The sequence below is a fragment of the Opisthocomus hoazin genome, chromosome 15 (assembly GCF_030867145.1).
Source record: "Opisthocomus hoazin isolate bOpiHoa1 chromosome 15, bOpiHoa1.hap1, whole genome shotgun sequence".
NCBI lineage: Eukaryota > Metazoa > Chordata > Aves > Opisthocomiformes > Opisthocomidae > Opisthocomus > Opisthocomus hoazin.
Genome location: NC_134428.1, coordinates 8,994,606 through 9,019,556, shown reverse-complemented (window position 1 = coordinate 9,019,556; position 24,951 = coordinate 8,994,606). Strand labels below are relative to the sequence as shown.

The following is a 24,951-nucleotide window of genomic DNA, read 5'->3' as shown; positions in this document are numbered from 1 at the left end:
AGACCAGAAATAATTTTCACAGCTAGTCTGTCAAAGACTACCAGGTCCACAAAAACCAAACAGTGGTAAATCCACGTGTGGGGTAAAAACACTCGGCCTCTGCTGCGGAACTGTTATCACTGCATTGAAGAATGACTGTCCTCTTCTTTGCGCCTGCAGCCTAACACTTCCTCCTTGTACGTCATCAGCCTCAAGGGAGCTCTTTGCCATTTGGAAGCTCTTCCTCATCTCCTCAGCCTTCCAGCCATCATTGCTGGAAAAGGGTAGCCAGAGGACAACAGGGAGTTAAAATACAGCACCGACCTGCTAGGTTGCCAAAATGATATTTTGATAGGGTGGGATATAGGTAGAAGAGAAATTTTCTGAAGGTAATTTCCATTGTCCTAATTTCTTGAAAGAATACAGTTCAGAAAGTGGGCTTTTTATTTTTCAAAACATGAAACCACCACTTGAAATAGCTCGTAACCACAAGTAAAGAAGTTTTAATAAAGATATTGCGCTTATAATTCTGGACTTACTATCTAGAAATACATCCTAATCTATCAGAAAATGTAGAGATACATAAGAGATGAAAGAACTTCAACTACTCCAATCTATTATTTTGTTTTATTGTTTGGGTTATGGCTTCATAGAATTTGAAATTTTAACTGTTTTTTCTCTGAAACAGAATGGAAATATTTTTAAGATTTCAAAACTTCGTGTCAGTCAGCATAATCATCTCCCCTAGCTCCTGGTAGCAGGGCTCCTGCCCTGAAGGACTTGGCTGAAAGCACAGCTCAGTGACAGGAGGCAGCCAGAGACACGTTCCAGCTGCGTCGAGAAGAATCCCACCTATCCGAGCTGGTGAGGCAGGCCCAGCCACCCTGAAGTTAAAATGAAGCCAACATAAGAGAAAACATTTCTACTTGGTGCAGCCACTCCCTAATGACAGGAAATGTAGCAGCAGATGAATCAGGGCAGTTTGCTCAGTCTCACCTGCATCCCTTTCCTCGCCTCTCCCTTTCCTCTCTCCTGAAAGATGAAGAACATTAAGGTCCCCATCAGTCCCCACTGCGGCATAACACACAGCCATCCTCACCTGCAACCATCTGCTGTTACGAAATCTCACGTGCTGAGCACATTTCCTTAGCACTGCTAGGTACATGTAGAACATGTGAAAAATATAGCTGTCTTTGTAAAATGTGTTCTGTAAAATACCTTTCTCATTTAGGTAACATGACTTTTTTAGAATGACAGCCATTTAATAGAGCATTAAACAAAGTACAGGAGGAATACATTTGGACTTCCGGATTATGCAACCTGAAAGATGAAACTACTGAATAGTTCAAAGACAGGTCTGCAAATTTGATTTATGCTCCAACCTGAAACCCATTTAACTACATTTAGTTACAGTCTATAGCAAGTCGAGCAACGGAGAAGAGAATCGCCTGCTCAGAGTGCAAGGAGCACAAAAGCGTGTCTAGAAGGAGAGCTGTCCTGCTTAGAGCTCCTAAGAGCCCAATTAACATCAGTAGAGAAACTAAAAGTGAAAATGAGCTGATTCTCAGCAGGTACAATGGAATATCTGTGTTGCTAAATTCAAAAATGGAAGGAGAAGGTAAAACTACATTCAGAAATATTTTAGAGTCATAAACACAGTAGCACGTATTTGTAAAACGAGTATTTTTGAAAAACAAAACTCAAGCTGAGGATAATGCTCCAAAAACGCAGACATGCTTCATTAAGGCACTGTCAAAAACTGCATGCAAATACCTTTACCGTGTGGAAATGCCACAAAACATCCAGAGATTTATGATAAATTTCAGTCATTTCTAGTCAGCCTGACAATGATGTGGCCTCGATCCCACAGCAATACAGAAGATGGCCCTCACTTGAAAAAAGGGCAATAGAATAATTTTTGGGAAAGGTCCTGCCCCAAATTATAAAAATCCTTATTTATGGCCAAAAGATCAGGGTTTTCATAAAAAATACAGTTTCAATAGTGAATCAAACCCTTGATTCACTACTTCAGGTGTAAAACTCAGCTTCAGGTATGGAGTTGCAATGGTACACGGACCACTGTATTACTTCTGAACTTGTATATTCTTTCCAATTTTCTCGGGTCTTCAGAGGCGGTCTGGAACATTCCCTTCGGTTCAATGTCCACAGGACGCAGGAAGGAAAGCAGAAAACGGCCACGAGCACAGCAGAGCTTGTTCTGAATTCGCAGGCACAGGGTCCTCGTCCAAAGCACCTTACGACCTCCCAGTGTTCCGCACTGGTCGGAGCGCCTGCGTGGTGCTCAACACAGCTAGCCTAAGACAGACAACTTGCAAAGTCATGCACTGCCGTGCCTCACAGGGACCCGTCTCCCACTGCACCCTCCAGCAGTCTCTAAGTAAGACAAGGATGACTGACAGAATCCCAGTCACACACCCGCACAGAGACCATCGCACCCAAGGAGCAGAGCGAGGCCGTATCCTGAGCAGAGAGAGAAAGGAGCAGAGTATGTTCTCCCTCACGTGCTGATGCTGGCACAAAAAGAAAGTCTGTCAGGCTGGCATATCTCAGAGAAAACAAACAAATAACTCGGTCCTCTCACCCTCTTTTCCCAGCAGATGGGAACTGTACGCAACACACAGTCATCGTCCTTTTGTACAAAAATGTTACACGACAACACGGATACTAAATGCACTCCTAGGACTATCCCAGCAAACCTGAAAAGAGAAGAATTTTCAGGGATACTCTTTCTACATTAAATGCACAGACATATTGCAAAGATACTTTTTGAGCTGTCTCACTATTGTGAGGAAAATAATCCTGAGCAAACACAAAATCTCACTAATCTTGCTTTACAGAAAAACTATTTATTACTTTTATTTCACCACGCTTTCAGCTTCCAAGGCACAGCTACTCTGGCAAGTTTGAAGTCCACAACTAGAAGGCACAGATTGAGTTTGTCGGGTTAGCAGTGACAGGCAGCTGCCGAACAAAGCACAGGAGCCACCTCCTCCTCCAGCAGCAGACCTGAGGTACACCTTCTGCTGCACGCCCTCGCGCCGCTCTGCTTCTCTGCGGGTCCGTATGTCACAGCGACAGCCTAAATCTCAATGACGAGATGATGCGAGCGCTTTCACGTCTTATTAACAGGGGGTGGCTTACAGTCCTGGTGGGTCTGAAGACGTCCACTGAAAGCCTTTGAAGTTTTCCAGATTTGCTGCAAACCCTCTTACGTGGTACGGAAATGCCTGGCTCTCCTCGCCTGGCTGCTCCTCACATGGACACGAGGGCACCAGTGTCGCGACCGGCGAGGCTGCGAGGAAAACACAGCACCCAGACAGATTCCACACAAACCAGGAGATGCTACCACCTCCTCCTGTGGCCTTACTTTCCAATACAGAATTGGTAACTGGCACTCACCAAATCCTCAGTGGTTGGTATAGTTTTGGTACTGGGGAATGTCCCAAATAACTCTGCGCAGCACAAGAGTTCAGACTCCTGCCAGAGAAGCCTTTTTGTAAGTTGACCATATCATCTGAAACGAAGAGCTAAATGCATCGAGACCCTTCCTCCGCCTCCCAGCGAGGGAAGGCTTTGTGTCACCTCTGTGCCCAGTGAAGGTCTCGCAGCCCTCCAGAGCCGTCCAGATGCCCATACCTTTACCTCCAGAGGGGAAGAGCTGCCCCTACTCTTTAACCTCCCCTCTAACAGCAGCTGCAAAGAGCAGGAGCAAAGCTCACTTTATCACTGCTTTCCACAGCAGCTGCGAGTCCTTTTCAGCAGCCAAGAGGAGGGAACCATTCCCCTGCGGAGTGCAAGACTTCTAAAACACTGCATAAGAATTGGTGCAATTCAGACAATGCAGTGCAGTAAAGGTCAGAGGAAAGGCCTCTGGGTGAAGTAAAAGTGCACTGATACAGAAATAACGTGCAATTTTCACTCCACAGTAAGTGTCGGGATAGGGGTATTTAGAGGAAGACTAAATACAGCAAGCAGCAAGGATGGGACAAGGAAAATGACAACCCAACAGACATCAAAGAGCACGCTGTTCCTGCTGTGGGCAAAGATGTGGGCTCATGTCAGGCCACAGAGCTCCTGGCAAAAGCTCTACCAGCAAATGGATGATTAGATCACGCAATTTCATCTGTTCTAGTTAACATACAAGCATTTCTTCACAACATTTAGGGACATGTCTATCAAGAGGCCTCAGGATCCTCCAGCTGCCATGACCCCTCCTCTGCAACCAACAGAGGTTTTGCAAGAAACTGCCCTGCGCCATCTCAGTCGCTCGTTATCGTCCCAGTCCTCTGGCAGAAAGCTCTCTCGGAAACCTGCCCGAGCATGAGGTTTTCCAGTCCTTGTCCAGAGAAGGTTCAGCTACAGCACTGGGGGTGCCAGCTGCCTTTCCTCGGCCCCATGGCGGGGTCCAGGAGCCAGATGGAGCTCTCTGGGAAGACCTCAGGTCATTTAGTCTGGGCAGGAATCACGCACCCTCTGCCCACTCATTCCTACCTAGATATAAAGGTGTACAACCTCATCCAGCGCTTGTAAACCTGGCATATGCTGGTTAACCAGAGTAAAATCAAGTTCGACGTTAAATCCCGCATTAATAGAAAGTTAAAGAGGGCTGGTTACGTGTAGCATAAACCTGGATGTAAGCAATGGTTCTTGCAATGGCATTTAACCAGCAAGTGTCTCAGGTAGCACCCGTTACTCTCGCTTCTTGTAAAAATTCATTGGCTACAAAAATGTAGGACACATCTCACAAATTCACCTAGAATACAGACCACCATGGCAATTTCACCTGCATCTGTCTGGGAGCACCAGTAAAAACTGGCCTGGAGCTCATCTTCACACATGGAATCCACTCATCTTTAAGTGCTATGCATTCCTCCCTACCTTACTTAACATGTCTGATACGCACAGCTAGCTAAACTGCCTAATGTCGCCACTGCTAATTACATTCCAGTATATGATTTTAATAGTGGATCGATTGGGTTTATTTCCAAATTAAAAAAAACAGAGTTGCAGCTGGTACTGCTGGACCTCTGCAGATTTTTCAGCACTAGCGCAGTGTTCCCGCAGTGCTTGGGTGGTATTTGGGCAACACTGTTAACTCTGGCAAGTTTATCAAGTTTCACTGAAACAAGCACATTAAGCTCATCTTCTTTCAACTCTCTCGCCTGAGAAGAGCAGCCCCTTTGCCTGGCAAGATCAGCAGCAAGAAGATGACTGTTGATGGCAGAAGTTTGAGTAGCTGCTTCAGGAGCTGTCAAAACATCTTGCTGGATGCCTGCTGAACATGCCCAAAAGTGATTTTCAGTCTTCAAACTATTATCCTCCAACCAGCTTTTTTCAGAATCTGATATGGGACAAACCCTGCAGTCAACCCCACTTTTATATATGTGAAGTTGCCACTTCAAAGTTTTGATACTGGGTCATTTCTAAAAGAAAAGGAATTTCTTTTCCTTGGGGTAAGATGTAGGCTCTTCAACTACGATTGAATAGATCTTCTGTAGCCTCAAGCCTCGAGTCAAGTATATCAGTTGTGAGACCAATGAAAAATTGTATTTAAGTAAAAGCAGATTATTATACTAAAAACCAAAAAAAATTAAAGTTTTAATATTAAATCTTGTATTTTCAGGAGAATACTGGGTAAAAAAAATCTTCACATAAACCACAATTACTCTTTTTACATAAATAATAAAGTAGCTACTTGCAACTTCTACGTACATTAGTTACATTACAAGGATGAGCAGGCTGTTGTCAGTTTTTCACATGAGAAAATCATTTAACTAGATTCTAGGACTTGAAGTTTTCCGCACAGGATTGAGGATATTCAATAAGACTTCAATAAACCACTTCCCTGATACTCATCGCAACCCTGTAATTGGAAGCAAAAGCATGCACCTGCCTGGAAACTCAGAGCAGGAACGGTTCGAGCTCAGATGAGCAACGCTGACAGCTTTGAAACCGAGCAAAACAGCGTAAGGAAGAGGAACACAGGGAGGGAAACTGGCTGAGAGCTACGAGGTGAGAAACACAGCTTGGAAAGGATGTCGAGCCAATACTAGAGAGATGTTCAGATAAACCCAGGGTGGGCAAGGGCCCTCTCATGTCCCTAAGTCAGAGGAACTGTCCTGTTCTTTCTGAAGCGCCCAGCGACGCTCTGCTGATGTCAATGTGGGGTGCTCTGCCGTAGCCAAGAGCTACACCCAGCTTGCCGGGATAATTGATTAGTCAGTGTGTGTGCCTTCACCCACAGAGGCAGGGATCAGCTTGTGGTCAGAATCACGGAATCACAGAATCACAGAATAGTAGGGGTTGGAAGGGACCTCTGTGGGTCATCTAGTCCAACCCTCCTGCTGAAGCAGGGTCACCCTCAGCAGGCTGCACAGGACCTTGTCCAGGTGGGTCTTGAATATCTCCAGAGAAGGAGACTCCACAACCTCCCTGGGCAGCCTGGGCCAGTGCTCCGTCACCCTCAGAGGGAAGAAGTTCTTCTTCATGTTCAGACGGAACTTCCTGTGCCTCAGTTTGTGCCCATTGCCCCTTGTCCTGTCACTGGACACCACTGAAAAGAGCTTGGCCCCATCCTCCTGACACCCACCCTTCAGATATTTGTAAGCATTTATTAGGTCCCCTCGCTGCCTTCTCTTCTTCAGGCTGAACAAGCCCAGCTCCCTCAGACTCTCCTAGGGAGATGTTCCAGTCCCCTCATCATCCTTGTAGCCCTCCGCTGGACTCTCTCCAGTAGCTCTTCATCTTTCTTGAACTGGGGAGCCCAGAACTGGACACAGTACTCCAGATGAGGCCTCACCAGGGCAGTGTAGAGGGGAAGGAGAACCTCCCTCGTCCTGCTGGCCACACTCTTCTTGATGCATCCCAGGATCCCATTGGCTTTCTTGGCAGCCAGGGCACACTGCTGGCTCATGGTTAACCTGTCGTCCACCAGGACACCCAGGTCCCTCTCCACAGAGCTGCTCTCCAGCAGGTCCACCCCAAGCCTGTACTGATGCATGAGGTTGTTCCTCCCCTGGTGCAGGACCCTGCGTTTGCCTTTGTTGAACCTCATCAGGTTCCTCTCTGCCCAACTTTCCAGCCTATCCAGGTCACGCTGAATGGAAGCACAGTTCTGCTGCTGACAGCCCATTCTTGGCCACCTTTTCGCTGCTCCCCTCTGACAGAACGACGCCTGGCCCCCTTCCCGCAGCCACGGAAGGCTGCAGCCAGGGGCAGGCTGGCTCTGCCGCAGTGACTCCTCCGCCCGGCTACCAGCAGGGCTCTGCAGCAAAGGGGCAGCTGGGAGCAGAGGCTGACATTTTCTTTGCGGGCAGGAGCCTCCCTTCAGCCATTCTTTTCTTCCTCCTTGCAGCCCCTCAAACAGGACAACGCGCAGGGAGGGCTTCACAGACGGCAAACTGAGCGCAGGGCATGCTCGCAGCAGCCTAGAGCCAGCCTCGTGGCCCAGCGCAGGAGGTGGAGCGCGCACTGCCGCCGCGCAGCCCCGTCCAGCGCGACCCGCGCCAGTCTGCCCATCTCTGGCAGGGGAGGCACCTCGAGGTTTAACCAGGCTCGAGGTATCTCTTGGAAATGATGTCAGTTTACATATTGAGAATTTCTTTGCTGTTGTTAGCCCATCTTTCAAAAACATCAAAAGAGTCTGCCCTTGTCCCTTGAATCATCTCTTTAGAGAAGCTTCAAAATGGTACAAAATGTATGAAATTATTATACCATAAGCATTCTTGGCTGCTTCTCTAACCATTTTCTCCCTCATACTAATATTCCCCAAGTAGTATAATATTTTTTCCATTATATTTGATATGCAGACTGATGAAGAACTTTAAAATAGGGCAAGAAATTTTCATAATGGTTACTGAGCAAAAGATTCTTCCAAAGATTCAGACTGAGACATTTGGATAGGATTAAATTTATCCAGAGAATTAAATTTGCATCAAATGAACATAAAGAAATACATAGCATAATCTAGGACTACTCTCTGTGCTTTTGCATGACTGGCATATTTACTGAGATGTCCTTCAGTAATTCTTATTTTCTCATTATTATTCAACATCAGGAAAAGTCTTGCAGTCTTGCAAGCTGAAGTTCTAAGCTGACTTTATGGGACCCTAAAACTATAAGAAAATGAGTTCAGATTTCAGCTGCAATTTAGATAATGCAGGATCATGCTTTACAAATTTAAAATAAAACTGGTGGATGATCCAGAGGTGTTTTTTCCTACAGTCTCCTATTGCAAACAGTTTCTAAGGTCCCCTGTTTTTAAAACCCATGACCACACGTAGCCTGTAAAACTCAGAGCCAAAACTGGCTGAGGGGGGACTTTGAGAGAAAAAATGCTCACGATAAACTTTTTCTTTTATTACTTGCATATATGACTAACCGTGACATTCAGACACAGAGGATTTTTCAAAGCACCTAGCAGAACCTGGTCTCAGTAAATTCCTTTTCAATAGGGAAGATCTAGAGGATCAGCACCAAGTTATGTTTAGATTCCAGGTCACTGCACTCTGTCTCTTTATTGCATATCTAAGAAAATAACATTATTTACACCTCACAGTAACTTCTCCTTGTAGTCTGTACAGAGGTTTGTGGAGATTAGTTGCCTACCAGAAGAACACAAGTTGAGACTCTGAATTTTTCAGGCAAATGTTATAGGGATTATCCTTCAATTCAACAGGAATGTCACAGTTGGAAGAAATTAAAAAAGCATACTTTTACCCCAAAATCTGTCAGAGACGACTATAAAAACAAGCAAACAAAAGGACTGGTGTTAAGACAGACAAATCCATCCAGATTTAGGTAGTTCAGGCCCAAGTTTCAGGAGGTTTTTCAGTCATCCACTTTATTTTACTAAGTTGTAAGAAGAAACGCGAGGTGTTTCTCACAATCTTCCGAAATCCACGCGGCACCTCTTCCCTGCTATGTGGCTTTCCCTGTTCAAACCCCCCAGACCTGCTCGGAATGAGGTCAGACTACCTCTTCGGAGCTGCCACACCAAACCTGCGCCAGCAGCGCGTCCCATCACTGGTGTTCCCAGGGTGGACCAGTCACTAAGGGGACTCCACGAGCCCCCGGCCCCGGGGCGATGCTCACCTTCTCCCAGGCCCGGTCGTTGTTCAGCACTATCACCACCAGCCGGGGGTGCGCCTGGTAACCGTCTGCCGTGAAGGACAGGTCTCTGCCTTCCCAAGTCACGTTCATCATAAACCTGGAAGGCAAGGCAAAAAAGCGCATTGAAAACATTAATGAGCTGTCCAGCAGTTAATGAGCAAGCTCGTTCAGCCACCAGAACTGCTGATGAGATACAGGCACCAACCCCTGCTGCTGCTGCAGAAAGCCGGCGCCTGCAGCACGCGGGGTCCGAGCGTACAAAGCAGGCGACAAAGCCAAATATTCTTTACAAGTGATTTTTACCACAGATGTCATTTTTAAAGCATCTTCCACACTACGTATGACCTGTACACTCCATGAACAACCTTTCTGGCGCTTTGCACAACCCCATCGGTTTACCAGGACCCTTTCAAACACGTCCACCTCAGCTCTGCATGTAACTTTACACTACCGTCTCACGAGAGTAATACTCCGAGGCAAGCGCATCTGCTCTGGCTTCGCCTGGTTAGGCGTCCGAGAGTCCTGTCAGCCCTTCCCGACACCGTAGCTACACACTGCACTTGGAGTGATTCCATCACAGCTTCTGATTTCTAACTGTTGCTTTCCATTCAGTGTTGAACCACGTACCCTCTTTGCCAAAGCACTGTCCTTCTGCTGATTCAGAAATGCCGGCATTTTGGCCACCTATGGCTTTCCTCAAAAATAATTCTCTCTCCGAACTTTCCACAGATTTATAACAAATCCATATTTACATTTGCCCCAGTTCCACATAGCTTCAGTGTTTCTCGGTGAGAACAGATTGTTTCCACTGCTCCCGGGTCAGGAGGAGTGACGAGAAATTGCAGTTTTTATTTAAAGCGCAAATACAGGGAACTTATTGCCAGGAGTCTGCACTACCACAGCACACGGGTCAAGCTCCCCAGCCCGTGAGCTTGCAAAAACCTATCATTCTATACATTGTCTGAAATTCCCTCACCTAAGAAATCAGGCGCGAAAGGGAAGAGAGTACAAAGCTCGTGGTGGCCCTGGTGTTCTTTGGTTTGTTGAAAAAAACCAAAACTCCAGACTGTCAAGGCAAGCCTGACAGGGCTATCCCGCCGGCGAGAGCTACAACTGCAATTCAAAATCTCGGAGATCCCACGGCACCTCCCGAAGATCATGTGCTCTCCCCCCCACACGCATGGCCTGACGCTCATTGCATCGAACTGCACTCAATTCTCAGTGTTTTCCACTGAACAAAATTCAGTCCCAGCTTCCACCTCGGTGCTCTCCTCCCAGAACTCAACACCGACATCATTCCATCCCTCAGACAGGTGTGTTCTGAAGGGCATTAAAGTTACTCTAGCTGTTCTTCATACATTGCTCTGTAATGTTGTATCCACAAGCAACCGATACTGGTTTACGTGCCTCTTTTTTTAGCAGTACTAGCACGGTCTCCTGGTGAATCTGACAGACAACACTCTTCAGTTCCACGTTCAAAGGAGAAGGCTTTGTGCTGACATAGCTGCCCGAAAATCCCAATAGCAGAAGCACAGTAAATAAAAGTATATGGACCCAGAACAAATAATGGCATTTTATCATAACAGATAATAATTAAATGTGCATTGCCCTAAACAGCCATATTAACATCACTCAGCACCGGTTCGACAGCAATTTGCTAATTCATCCATCGTAATAACTCACATTTTGTGACAGACTTTCGGCGTGAAAATTTTCCCCTTGGCAGAAGTTTGCTTTTCAGTTGAGCTAACTTCCCGTATATTACATTTTTCATCCAGCACTGAAAGAGCTCGCTTGGGAATGAAAAGCTCGTTTGCCACCTTGAGAGCGAGTGGCAGACCACCAGACAGCATTTCCTTGTGCACATATGTAAGAAGCCAGCATCACATTTGCTCGCTGCTGAGCATCAAACGCGCTGTGACCCAAGGAATGAAATGCACAGGAAGGCAGCGCCAGGGAAAGCTGAGGATGTCTGGGGAAAACACCCCCTGCTTGTGGTTGTACTTATAGAATCATAGAATGGGTTGGGTTGGAAGGGACCTCAAAGACCATCTGGTTCCAACCCCCCTGCCATGAGCAGGGACATCTCCCACGAGCCCAGGGTGCTCAGAGCTCCATCCAGCCTGGCCTTGAGCACTGCCAGGGAGGGGGCAGCCACAGTGTTTCACCACTCTCATGGTGAAGAATTTCTTCCTAATATCTAATCTAAACCTTCCCTCTTTTAGTTTAGAGCCGTTCCCCCTTGTCCTATCACTGCACACCCGTGTGAAAAGCCCCTCTCCACCCTTCCTGTTGGCCCCTTCAGGCACTGGCAGCTGCTCTAAGGTCACCCCGGAGCCTTCTCTTCTCCAGGCTGAACAGCCCCAGCCCCCTCAGCCTGTCCTCGGAGTCGAGGTGCTCCTGCCCTCGGATCATCTTCGTGGCCTCCTCTGGACCCGCTCCAACACATCCATGTCCTTCTTATGCTGGGGGCTGCAGAGCTGGACACAGGACTCCAGGTGGGGTCTGACGAGAGCGGAGTAAATGGGCAGAATCCCCTCCCTTGGCCTGCTGGCCACGCTTCTCTTGATGCAGCCCAGGATACGGTTGGCTTTCTGGGCTGCAAGCACTCTCCTTCGCAGGCTCCCTCCCCGTTCATGCAGGTGAAGTAACCCCCCCAACGAACACACCGGCTCACAGGGCCAGGCAGCAACCACCTCACCTCCTCCCAGCAGGACTGAAAGCCGAGGGCAGTCTCCTCCCAAGGGCCGGACCGCAAACCCACCCACCGTACTACACCAGGCTTTGGCATCCAGCTGGGTTTTCCATTACGTAGCCGTTGGTGAGTGGACTTGTGCTGACTCCTTCGTTCATGTAGCTTGGTAGGACCACTACCCCAGGTCTCAGAGACCACCCCTCAGGGCTTGGGATCAATACGCCAGTGCCCTGGCCTACAAGCTAGTCACGGACCACCACAAAATGCAGTGCTGCAGCTGCAGTGATGCTCCAGTGCTCCGAAAAGAAAGCTGAACCTCAACTCTGAAATGAAACACTGAACTCGGCGTGTATTTTTAAACTGTGTGACTTTAGCAGCCATTTAGTAGTGAAACACATTTTGCAAGTTAAAAAAAAAAGTCCCTAATCTACAAAAGCCTCTTAAAATTGTATCGTGAGTCATACACGAAGGTATCAGTGAGTGATGCAGACTGAGCTGCCCCAGTCTTTCCAATTGCAGCAGTGAGAAAGAACTTCAGAGAGATTCTTCTTTTCCCAAGCACGTTCTTCTGTACAGAACTAATCAACTGCCAGTGTTCTTCAGAAACCAATGCCTGCCATCTGCATTCTCTTTTGAATTGCCATTTTTCCTCCACGAGGACAGAAGTCCTGCTCTGCTTTTACTGGCCCAGACCCTAAACTGCTTGTCTCCATGAGACACAACCGTGTGCTCTTCTGTTCCTGGTTAGGAAGAGTGAGGGAAAGAAAAGATTTATATTCAATGTTCTTCTTACAGAGTCAAGCCCAAGATTAATCCTGTGCAATACATCGCTGCTTTCTGAATTGGTCAAAATATATTTCTGAAGTAGACTTGGAATTGCATATTCCTGCTCTTAACTAAACGAGGTCCTTGATTATCTGGGCTTGTGACTTTCAGGGGGCAATTCAGCACACACCTGGGATCAGTAGTTAATCTGCTTTCATACCTCATTAATGCTAAAACCTTTGCAAAGACATGACAGCAGAAGGCCTTGTGATGATATTATGACACTGAAATCTTCATTAACTTCTGCAAACTGGGGTTTGTGAGTACGATTCCCCAGGTGACACATGTATGACAAATGGGATTTTGGGGCAGAAGTTCATCTGTTCTCACACTGAATCCAAAGCAGGTTTTTATCATGCAATGAACCAAGCCTGCACTACATATTTCCATAATTTTTAAACGTTTAGACAATTCTTTTCTGCTTTTCACCTTCCCCCCAAAAACTGAAGTGTCGAAACACCAAAGCAGAACACTGCTCCCCTTGTATTTACAGCAAGCCTTTGAAGCACCAAGGTTACAAACTGCTCTCAAGGTTTCCAACTTCCATTTTTCTAGTCTCAGAAAGATCAAATAATTCAGATAAAGCTTCAGATTAACATCAAAACTGTGCAATATTTATCCAAGTCAAAATTCTGACTCTATCAAGAAAGAGAGAATGCGTTTGAATTCGGCGGGTTTTCCTGCCCTGTGGATATTACAGCACAACTTCATTGACTCCAATTCCCATTAACAAAGTGGGGAAAGGCTTTGCCAAAAGGATCGGCTCTCAGTTTGTCGCAGACCATTTGCTAGGGTACAGCGTTGCCGAAGCAGAAGCCCGTTCCTGGCCAGCCCGCTTCGCCCGTCAGGCGTTTGCTCAGGATTTCCTGCGCCGCGTGGGAAGGGCTGAGACCCCAGCCAGGGTGCAACCGCTCCCGGAGCAGGAGCTTGGAGACATTCTGCTGCTATGCCATGTTACAGCAAAAATGTTTGCGAGGTATGGGGTCTCTTTTGATGTTTACCACATATATTTATATATGTATATGCAAGATACACAAGCATTCCCCTAATAGATGCAAGGATTTGAGAGCAAAAGCAAAAAGCCTTAGTGGATTCTGTGGCGGGCATTTCTTTAAGAAAAACAACCCAACCTGTGTAAATTATAATCACTTTGCCTCAAAGGTCAATCCCTATCCCCCGGCTGCACAAACTTCTGCGGGGGATGTGGGAAAAAGCAGTGATGGATCAACAGCACAGAGCTGCCCAGGAGAGCAACCCTGTGAACCCAGAGCAGGGCAATGGTGCCGGGCAGTGCACACCCGGCCACCCCCACTGTGTGCTCCGTCCCCAGGGTGCCAGGCAGAGAGCATCCCCCAGGTACCCGTGTCCTGGGGACATGCTCTGTCATGCCCACCCACCCTGTCCCAGGAGACCCTGTGGCACCCTTTACAATTTATTTCTGGCGTATCACCATTTAAGAGCAGTGAACCAAGACACTTAGTCCCTGGTTTCTCCTTTTCAGTGCAGCTTTTGCCACAGGCAACAGCATGTGAACCAGTCCCTGGATCAACCGGCTTCTCCGGGGGAAAGCCCCAGCCAGAAGGCAAGGGAAGTGGAGATTTTTGAGAGTGATGGGGCCAGAAATAAGTCGAAAATACAGAATACAACCTGGAACCCTCCCTCAAAAGCATCGTAAAGCCAAGAGGAAGGGCAGCTGAAGAGTCTAGCCTACACACTGAAGCAGCGGCACTCACTGAGGCCAGACAGGTCTCCTGCTCAAAATAAAACCGAAATGCTCTTCTAGAAAGATGCAAAGATCACAGTACTAACAAGATGTCATTGTGTGCAAACACACTTTTACAAATGTGTAAAAATTTCGGGCATTTAGAAAAGACCTGGATTTTAAAAGCTAACAATTGAGTGCCTGTACATACAGAGACCCAGCAAGCCCTTGGAGCAATGCAATAAATCAATTTTTTTTTAATTACTTGATCCCTTAAAAATGAATGCATACAATGTAGTTGTGATAATTATTATACATATGAGAAACAATGTTCTCAACAAAACTAATACAGTAAAAAAAATTCCCTCTTCTCCCCTCCAACCTCTTTGTTTTGATGTTTTCTCTGTTTTTCTCTGCTTCATCTTTATTTTCTGTCCATCTACTGAAAGACAAATGTGAAACTGTCTGTGCTAGGATCAAGTGGTGTGACTGAGCACGATTAATGACAAGAGCTGCTTTTCCTACAGACAGGATCCTCCGGTTCCTGCCCTGCCGAGGTTTCAGCCGCCTTCTCTCCAACGTACCATGGCAGCACCTAGGAACAAACACAGTGCTGTTTGGGGAGAGCAGGGTGGTGGAACATGCCCAATTCCTAGGGTTACCTTTAAAACCTTTGCTCTGGCAAGTGAGATCCCGGGAGAACCTGCCATGAGCTCTGGCCTGGCAAGACACCAGGGGCACCCTACTTTGAAAAGTAGAAGTTCAGAACTTGTCCGGCTCAGGACCAGAGCGGGCTCTGTGAGAACAGGCTGGTTTGTAATCAGCGTGAATCCGCCTGGCTCCCAGCTCCCAAACCAATCGCTGGCTGGGAAAAATAGAATGGGTAAGGCATTAATGAAAGCATGTCACTCCTAAGCTACCTCCAAAGAAGAGAGCTTCGTTACCAGACCCATGAAATAACGCCTGTGGCCTGACAGCCCCTGGGATGCTCGCTGCCCCGAGTCCAGCCCCACATTTCCTGCCCTCAACCCTGCAGCCCAGATCCGGTCATCAGACTTGGTCCACTCCTCAGGTGCCATCACTGGGGACTTCCTGGTTTATTTAGTGCCTTCTTCACCACAGGGCTGCGTCTCAAACCTGTGACAGCCACAGGCAATGAAGAAAAACTGCAGAGACATAGGGAAACACAGGTTTCACAAAAGAAACTCTCCCCTCTCTTTCCCAAAGAAGGAATTCCCAAATTTAAAGCAGATGAAATGCCTCACGAACGTGTCGTCTGGTGCTATTTCTCCTTCCTCCACACAGCATGAACCAACTATTTTAATAACCTAGACAGCCATCCTGCCCGGACTTGGCATTCACCCAGCATCACACCTAAAAAAGGAGTCAATCCAAATATTGCCTTGTCTTCTTTCTCTTGTTGAGGGTCTGAACTGCTGAACTTCCTTACTATGATCCTACTGCGAAATCTGAAAGATACGTACCAATAGAAACCTCAAGGCAAATCACTTATTATTAAGAAACAGATTTCCTAAAAACATCTATAAAGTTAAATGAAGCAATGCTGAATGCAGAACATATAATGTGTGGTCTGAAGTACATATAGAAACGGGTCTGAAATAGATTGCTATTAAACAAGGTAGCGATGCATTTTTCAAACTGTGAAGCTGGTTTTGAAGACAGCTTTATCTCTTAGGCTATGTAGGATTTTATTTTCTCAATTCAAATCCTTCACAGTGATGTAAAGAGCCTCTTCTTCTTCTTCATGCCTCTTCCTCCTCCTCCACTTTCACCAGCCCTCGCTCTCCCGAATATAACTCTGTGACGGTACCCTGCTTTGGAGCTGCATCTCCCCAGGCCTTGAGCCAGCACGCGGAATAAAATTTTGGGAACAACATGCTCAGTGCCTGTGAAAAAGGAAGGACATGCCAGCTCCCTGCACCTTCCGCCAGCTGCTCCTCCAGGCACTAGCTGCCACCAGGTCTGGAAAAGGCGATTTGCCCCAGTTCTGCGCGACGAGTGACAAAACGCTGGGGGAGCCCTTCCGAGTGGGGGCAAGGGGAGGGAGCAAGCAGAGGGCCCAGCCGCCGGGGAGGGGGCCGCACCTAGCAGAACTCATAAAACACCGGAAGGTTTACTGAGTTAATGCTGTTATTAGCAATAACTTTTCATAAAAAGCACTAACGTGGTTACATTTCGCCACGCCGCCTCAGAAACACCCCAGACTCTTCCCCTCGAAGCCTGCCTGCCTTCCTGCCAGGGGACAATGTCTGTGGTGGCTCCGTCCTCAAGAACCTTCACTTACATTTCGAATTTCAAGGCCTGCTCTCAGCCCAGAAGGCTGGCTCTGCTCAACTCCAGAACAGAGGCTATGCTTGTTCACCTCTTAATTTTTTTTTAATTAGCACAAAAAGGGGAAAATGTTCTAACAGCCCCTAATCTGGTAACCATGTGCTACCTTCTGCTTCCTAAACTGACCCAACCTGGGAGAAAACGCTGATACTGATTTCCTATCATTTCTTAGAGTCACTTTGTCAGTAGGCCAGCACCACGTCAGTGTCTCTTGGGTGGAGGGTTTTCCTCCACAAACCCTCTTTTGTTGCTGATGAAATTCAGTTTTGCTTTCAGAGGAACGCGACAACAGTTTCAGCAACTCAGTTCCTGCTCTTTAGTGCAACTATATGGAAAATGCCCTCATGCTACAAAAGAGGGCAACTACAGCACATGAATTAGAAGAAGTGCAAATATGTAACTGTTACTGTGCAAACTCTGCTGCTCAGCAGTAAATTGGATGTTGTGTATCTCCCTGTACCAATCCAGTTGCTGCAATATTCTCCTGGGCCTGCTAATAGGAAAGCATGCCCACACAAATTAACGAGGCCAGGTTGGACCCTGCCACTGACGTTTTTTCTTGAGTGTCTTTTCTCATTCATTTTCTCACATGGACAATAATAATTTCTTGTACTCCAGGACATCTGAAATTAGTCATTAACATCAAATCTAGGACTAGGGGCTCGGTCCTCGTTTGGTGATGCTTGCCTGAACACACCGTCCTCCCCAGAAACCTGCCGCGCCCCACGTCCCCGTGGCCCGAAGACTGGCAAGTTGCTTCATGCCTTCGGCTGCTCAGGTGCACCATCCGCCTTTGCATTTGTTTCCGTCAAGCAGCATTCACAGTAGCTAAGGAGAAGCACAAGCAAACCTACCAGCACGCAAAACCTAAAGCTGCTCTTCAGGCTTTAAAGCTACCAAGAGTGAAGTACCAAATTTAAAACATACTCTAACTAGCTGCTTCTCTCCGCAACACGCAAGCAATGTGACTACTGAAACCTGGGTTACAGGCCGAGACCGTCCCCCCGCGCGCAACGCACCCCTGTGACCCCCAGTCACTCCAGTACAGCCGCAGTGGGATCACAACCAGGGAAAGCCAAGCACAATGTCCTGCAGAGCCTTGGGTGAATAACACTTGTTTTTCTGCACAGCAAGTATGCTACCAGTGAAAAAGCATTTTGCTTCATGTATAATTAGTTAAATAATGATACATCTTCAATCATACAATAAAGCAGACGAAACTTCTTTTTCCCAAGTCTTTTGACAGACTTAATGAACAAATCCTCTATCAATTGGCTGTTGATCTGTATGCAGGAAAAGATCAAACAGATTGGCTGGATTATTCATCAAACCACGCTGTCCATTTAATACTTGATTTTACTAAAGAGAAGGAGAGGAAAATTTACCTGTCATTGCTAAAAGCTGGAGTTAAGATACTGATGAGTGAGCACGAGGACTAGCGAGACGGCATACCCTTGCCCTCGGAGGACGCCGCAGTCTCACTGCTAACCACAGCACAGCAGCAAGGACCAGAACGCAAACTGGGGGGTAGGCTGTGGAGGGACAGCAACACGAGCCAGTGCATCTCAAAACACTGCTCACACCAAGTCCCCAGGGCTTTAAAGCTGGGTGGTGCAGCGCAGGATCAACCACAGCGCCTGTGTCTGGCCCTTGGACCTCACACTGCACCTGCTCACTGGCTGGGGATGATGAATAACGGGAACCACACTCGGGAAGGGCTGGAAGTGACCGCCTGCCCCGAGCAGTGTGGACAGCTTCCTAGCTCGACACCTTCACAGCCAGAAGCAAGACAAGTCTCCAAATCCTGCATGTTATTTGGTTGTATTTGGAACCTGAACGTAGCAGTGTGCCCTGGCTGCCAAGAAGGCTAATGGGATCCCAGGATGCATTAGGAGGAGTGTGGCCAGCAGGTCGAGGGAGGTTCTCCTTCCCCTCTACTCTGCCCTAGTGAGGCCCCATCTGGAGTACTGTGTCCAGTTCTGGGCTCCCCAGTTCAAGAAAGATGAGGAGCTGCTGGAGAGAGTCCAGCAGAGGGCTACAAGGATGAGGAGGGGACTGGAGCATCTCTCCTATGAGGAAAGGCTGAGGGAGCTGGGCTTGTTCAGCCTGGAGAAGAGAAGGCTGAGAGGGGACCTTAGAAACGCCTATAAATATCTGAAGGGTGGGTGTCAGGAGGATGGGGCCAGACTCTTTTCAGTGGTGCCCAGCGACAGGACAAGGGGCAATGGGCACAAACTGAGGCACAGGAAGTTCTGTCTGAACACGAGTAAGAACTTCTTCCCTCCAAGGGTGACGGAGCCCTGGCCCAGGCTGCCCAGGGAGGTTGTGGAGTCTCCTTCTCTGGAGTTATTCAAGACCCGCCTGGACAAGGTCCTGTGCAGCCTACTGTAGGTGACCCTGCTTCGGCAGGGGGGTTGGACTGGGTGACCCACAGAAGTCCCTTCCAACCCCGACCATTCTGTGACTCTGTGATTCTGTAGCTGAACGTGAACATCGCGTGGTAAACGCCTGCCTACTTGTGGGCAGACACATCTGTGGGCTGCTCAGGATAACAACAGCAGAGCAAGAGCTCTGCCCCCCATCCCGGTATGGCTCGGCAGATGGAAATGTTGCTGTGAAATGCATCTCCCAGGGTGATGACTCCTGTACACATCATGAGCGCTCTTCTAGACAAAGCAGCAGCATTTCCAGTCACAAAGCAGCAGCAGCATTTTCCGTGACGCCTGGCAGGGTTGTTTTGTTTTGCTGTTTGTTTGCTTACATGTTTTCCCTTTCTGAGAGAGGGCAAGCATTTGTTCAGCTGACATTGCATTAACGAGCTGCTAATTCTATCTCTCCTGCTGTGCTAGTGCCAGCATTTCACACCACGGTATTTTTCTGTCTTCAGAGAATCTGGGTCTTACACAGATGGGAAAAGATGATATGAATCAATACACATATATATATGTATGTTTCTTAATGCATTGAAAATGATGCCTGTATTTTATTTTAAATCCTTTATTCACAGAGAAAACCTAGTATTCCCATGTGTATCAGAACTGAATATTGACCAAGTAACTCCATAAACTAAAGCAAACATGATTTTTTCTGGCTGTAGAAAACCAATAAAAGCATCTTAAAATTGTAGTGACAGGGGAAAGATAAACTGTGTGCTTCAAAACATATATATCTTCAAACCAACTTAATACTCAAAGCATTTGAAAAGAGGGAGGAGGAGCTTTTCTTCACATAGAATTTCTTCATAAATGGAGATGAAAATCACTATCTAGATGCGGGAAGTCGCACATAAAGCATCACCAACCTCCATTTGCAAGCAAATTAGCTATTATGGCATAGCCTTAGAATACTACACTGAGCTTAAAGCTGAGTTAGACTAGCATTGTAATAAATGGAGCCTAAAGAGCCTCCTTTTTTGCTCCGTTCTGGAGCTTGGGTTTGCTCAAGTATCACCTTACAGAGCTGCTTTCCTGCTTTGCACCAAGTTCTCTGTGCCTGAACTCGCAAGCAGTGTCCCTTTGTGCAATCCTGCGTCCCCAGCACCGACTGCCAGCACAAGCAGGGAGGCACGGTAGAGCAGATCCCAGGTCCACAAGCTGTTTACAACTACTTCAGCCCTTTTCATTGTGAAGAGGCTCCAAAACCCTTTTTTCAAATTAGCTCCTTAATGCAGCATCATATAAATTTCTCTTGTAGTTTAAAACACAAAGCTGCACTGTCTGGGATCTGAAACTGTGAAGATCACATTTCAGAATAAAACCCCAATTTTGGCATTGATTTGTCATGTAAGGAGGAAACCTACGATTTAGTGATGAGGATAAGAAAGTACAATGAATTTACGTAATTCGCCTTGGCACGGAGAGACTGGTCAGCTCCCAGAGATTACTTAACCCTGCTAAATGCTTGTCTATACTGGCTTTTCTTACAGATTATACATGACAAGAATAGTCTTGGGGAGTTGTTACGTAAGAAGGACTATTTAAAGTTTATTCATTTTATTGTAATTCTGACATTTGTAAATTAAAACCAGCCTGCTTCTTGTTCTTGCGGTGTTGGAGAAGCTTAAAGAATCTCCAGTACGGAAAACATATTCTTACTTCATAGCTCAGTGCTTCACATCAGGAAGTGACTTTATGAACCACAGTGCACTAGATTACAACTTCGCCTATTAATAATTTCTACACGCATCATGCCCTGCACGTTGCAGTCTCCTGGTGAAGTCTCACCTCGCTGCCTTAATGCTCACAAGCCCTATTCTTGTAGTTGTATGGATTTAACGAGAAAAACCCCGATTGTTTGAAGACAGACCACTTACGCTGAATGCTGAATGCCTAACTCCAGCCTACACTAGCACATTACCAAAACAATGGGGTACGAGTCCTTCACAAAATAGGTTCAAGTTCCTGTGGCGCATCCAGCCAAACCGCAGTATTTTAAACACCAACACTTCTGGCAACAGAAGACAATTTCACTTCAGAAGCTGGTGTTCAAATATTAACAGTGAACGACTTTGTTCGCAGCAATCCCACAGCTAAGGCAGAGAATTTGGTGAACAGGACACCATCAGCTCCCCCTTTCCGCTGGCGCTGAGAACCACCCTGTGCGGGTAGCATGGCCATCCTGCAGCGCCTTCCAGCTGCCCCGCCGGGAGCTGGGCTGGACCCCGCCATGGCTCTGCCGGAGCCGGGCTGGACCCGGGAGCCACCCTGGCGCTGCTGCCTGCCCCTGCCCAGGGCAAGCCGGGCAGCAGGAAGAGAATCACAGGTTTTCTGCAACGCCTCCAGTAAATCTGTAGTTTTAGAGGCAGAGGCTTAGAAATGGGAAAAGGGAGACCAAAAAATGTGGGAGCGTCTTACTAAAGGCAAGTTCCCTCTAAGGCAAACTGTACAAGCTCCTGAACTTTGGTCACACTGCTTAGGGAATACATGTACAAAATGTTAAAATCCATTTACATGGCAGAGTCTGGCTTTAAGAGAGCTTCTGCAGAATGCTGTGCACAAAGATGCCGTTTTCATGGAAAACAACAACTGCTGAGGACATCATACGGCAATCAACCCCTAATCTAAATACACGCATACATCTCAGAAGATGAAAAATGTTCCACAGTCGCCTGTATGAAATCAGCACTGACTTTCCTCCTTGTGCCATTTCCATCCTGCTTTTCTGTAGAAAGCTCTTCATCTGCAATATTTGGTCAGAATGAGTTTCATAAATACTGCTTAGTGGCTTCCATATAGGACACTGTGAAGAGCTATTAAAAACACGCAAGACTCCTTCTACTTCCTCTCACAAACTAGACGAAGAAATGTATTACTGGGCAGCATGCATTATGCAACATCTTGGATAGAAGTAATCAGCAGTACCACATCTAAAAGGGATAAATGGGGGGGGGGGGGGAGGGGCAAAGAATCCCAATTTAAACCTTGGCAGTTTGGCAGTTCCCCCATGACAAACTCTTGAGCAAACATCTGTATCAGCTTGGATTAACGCAGGCTAATTTTCACAGTTATTCTGGTACAGGTGACAAAAATAAAATCCTTACAAGCAGAAGGGACAGATTTCCGTTATTAGGTGATAAAAGCTGCTGAACTCATCTAATATTTCCATCATTTCCACGGACACCTCGTTAACGCTGCTCACCTCTTGTATTCTAAAACGTTACCAGGTTCCTGCGGATGCAAGCGATACAGGCACAGCCTCCAGGGCATTTTGGCAATTTTATCTCATCGTTGAAGTACACAATGGCACGATTTTATTAACTCGGCTTCACACCCTCTAAGATCAATTTCTGCCACCTACACCAGATCCAGAGCAGTACTGATTCTCCACAGCACATAAGATCATTTCCACGTGCACAGTTATCCGTGCAGCAAGTCCTCCTGCATGTTCCCTTGGAACACCTGAAAATCACCGCTTAAAAAGGCCAAAACGGGATTAACAAAAACCACTATTCTTCTTCAAGAGAGATATAATGACAACCGCGTGGAAAATTATCAAAGTTACGTAGGGATCACCCCCCCAAACCAATAAGCCTTACTTGTGCAAGGTGTGCGAAGGCCGGTCATTTTTCTCCGGTTGTCCATAGCAGCTCGTTTTCGCTTCGGGAATGAAGGAATATTTTTCCAGCATGGCTGATGCAGCAGTGGCAATAATCCCAAGGCCATCCTGTACCCGAGCTTCTAAACTGTAGTCCCATTCATCGTAAGACGCTGAAATGAGTCCTGAAGGAAACTCCTTGGGAGTGATTTCTGTGTTACCACTAACCAGGCTGGGAACGATCCAAAAGAAATCATAGCCAGTAAGGCCCAGGGAACGAGCCTCATCCAGTATGTAGACAGCTTCATCCTTGGAACAATATAGCAGGATGACAGATGAATGAATCTTCTTCAGCTGAATTTGGGTCTTGGCATCTCCAAAGGCAGTATCAAGTACAATGACATTCTGCATGTCCCAGCCCACAAAACTATTTTCCACTGTGGTCTTGATGACATTGATGAAGTCTCGATATCCAGGGAAGGTGGTGGTCACCAGGGAAAACACGTGCCAGTCATAATCCTGCATGATCTTCAGCATGACAATGGCTTCTTGCTGGATGGAAGCCCCAAACTGGAAGAACGTGGACATCACATCCTAGAATACCAAACACAGTGAAAGATTACTACTTTTGTGCAAATCTCAAGAGAACATTATCTCTAATCCTTCCACTCTCTTTGGTCCACTATGGCCTACCAAACTTTCATTGCATTCAAATAACTTTCCATGCCTTATCACATTCGTATCATTAATAAGCAACACTGATCATAAATAAGTACCACAGCTAATGAAAATATTTGCCAAAAAGTGACAAACGTATTTACGTAGGGAATTTCTGAGCCCTTGATCACTTGACAACTCCAATCAGTACTTGCTGAGGAAGCTCCCTAGAGACAGCCACCCCCTGTTAAACAGCTCCTCTCCAGCAGGCAGCTTCAGAGTCATCAAACCTATTAGGAACGTGACCCAATAAATTCATACCAATTTCTTAGCTACAATGGAAAGAAACTGCAATGCGCACGCTGTATACATACAAAGCAGCTCTGTACTTCCAGACCCAGTGTCTGACGGACACTTCATTCCCACAGCTTCACCGGACCTGGTGGAAGCTCTCGGACTCTGTAGAAGCCAGTGTACCGTCCCCAGGTACTGAGGTCGCTACTGCTCGTGGGCTCGCTGCTGATCATGCTCCGGCCAGAGCATGCGGCCCTTTGACGGCTGATGTCGAATGAACAGGACGGGACCCCAGGGACCACCAGCAAGCTGCTGGTGCCCTCACTCACGGATGTCAGTGGCAGTAAATTCAAACGAGGGCCTCGCAGTCTGTATTGGTAGCTGCCTTGCCTGACACAGCTGGGCTGCCAGTTTGCTGCAAGACTTGTTTCTAATATTTGTCTTGGGCTTTTACAGTATTCATAACATTTTACACAGCGTGAGGGCAGGTGCCTCTTATTTTAACAAGGCCTATCAGAAATAGGCAACACAATAATGTATTTTGTTGGCACTGAATTTACAAATATTTTCATTGGTCTATTTTTGCCTAGGTGCTCTAAGATCTAAACTTCTTTCTGAATTTTACATTCTAGATTTATATACATCACAATTATTACAGTACCAAAATTATACACAGTAAGCTATATAATTGTTTATTTTCATTTTACTTCAGTATTTATTCCCGACCAGTAGTGGCAACTGATGCACATCATTTTCCGATACAGAAAGCATGAACCTCTGCTGAAAGAAATGCTTATGAATGAAAAGTAAGATATTAACCACACAAGATTTCTTATGCAGCCTTTACAGGAAAGGGGCACATGGTGCTTTTAAATTACAGAGTTTTATGAATGCGGTTGTGAACTGCTATCCTATTTTACACTTGCGGGGAACAGAGGCAGATTAATTGAATTAGGTTTCACAGACGGTGTTATACAATTATTAGTGAGAACGGTAGCACAGCTCTACAAGGTCTATATTTTATCTGTGGAAACCTATTCAGAGGAAACTGAGTATCTATATTTTTCTTTTTAATAGAAGATGAGGAGTGTTATTACTTGCCAAGTGTTCAGAACCTGACGCCAGCACCACAAGCTGTACAACTTGCGTCAGCCTGGGAGGACTGATAGCGCAGGTATAAAATACCCACCGCGGGCGGCAGTGACACCAGCTGCCATGGCTTCTCTGGCACCTGAGAGGGGGCATTCTGAACCAGTGCCCCACCTGCAGCGGTTTGGGGTTC

At 46.7% G+C, this 24,951-nt stretch overlaps 1 protein-coding gene across 5 annotated transcripts in view; it reads right to left on the bottom strand.

Annotated features, from left to right (window-relative positions):
• Positions 1 to 24,951, bottom strand: part of GRIN2A (glutamate ionotropic receptor NMDA type subunit 2A) — a 189,958-nt gene that overhangs the window by 63,721 nt on the left and 101,286 nt on the right. For all 5 annotated transcript variants that reach the window (XM_075436447.1, XM_075436446.1, XM_075436448.1 and 2 more), the window contains exons 3-4: positions 22,720 to 23,312; positions 9,094 to 9,208 (exon numbers count right to left, since the gene is read on the bottom strand). In XM_075436447.1, the coding sequence (XP_075292562.1) occupies positions 9,094 to 9,208; positions 22,720 to 23,312 (708 nt within the window). The remainder of the gene's footprint in view (positions 1 to 9,093; positions 9,209 to 22,719; positions 23,313 to 24,951) is intronic.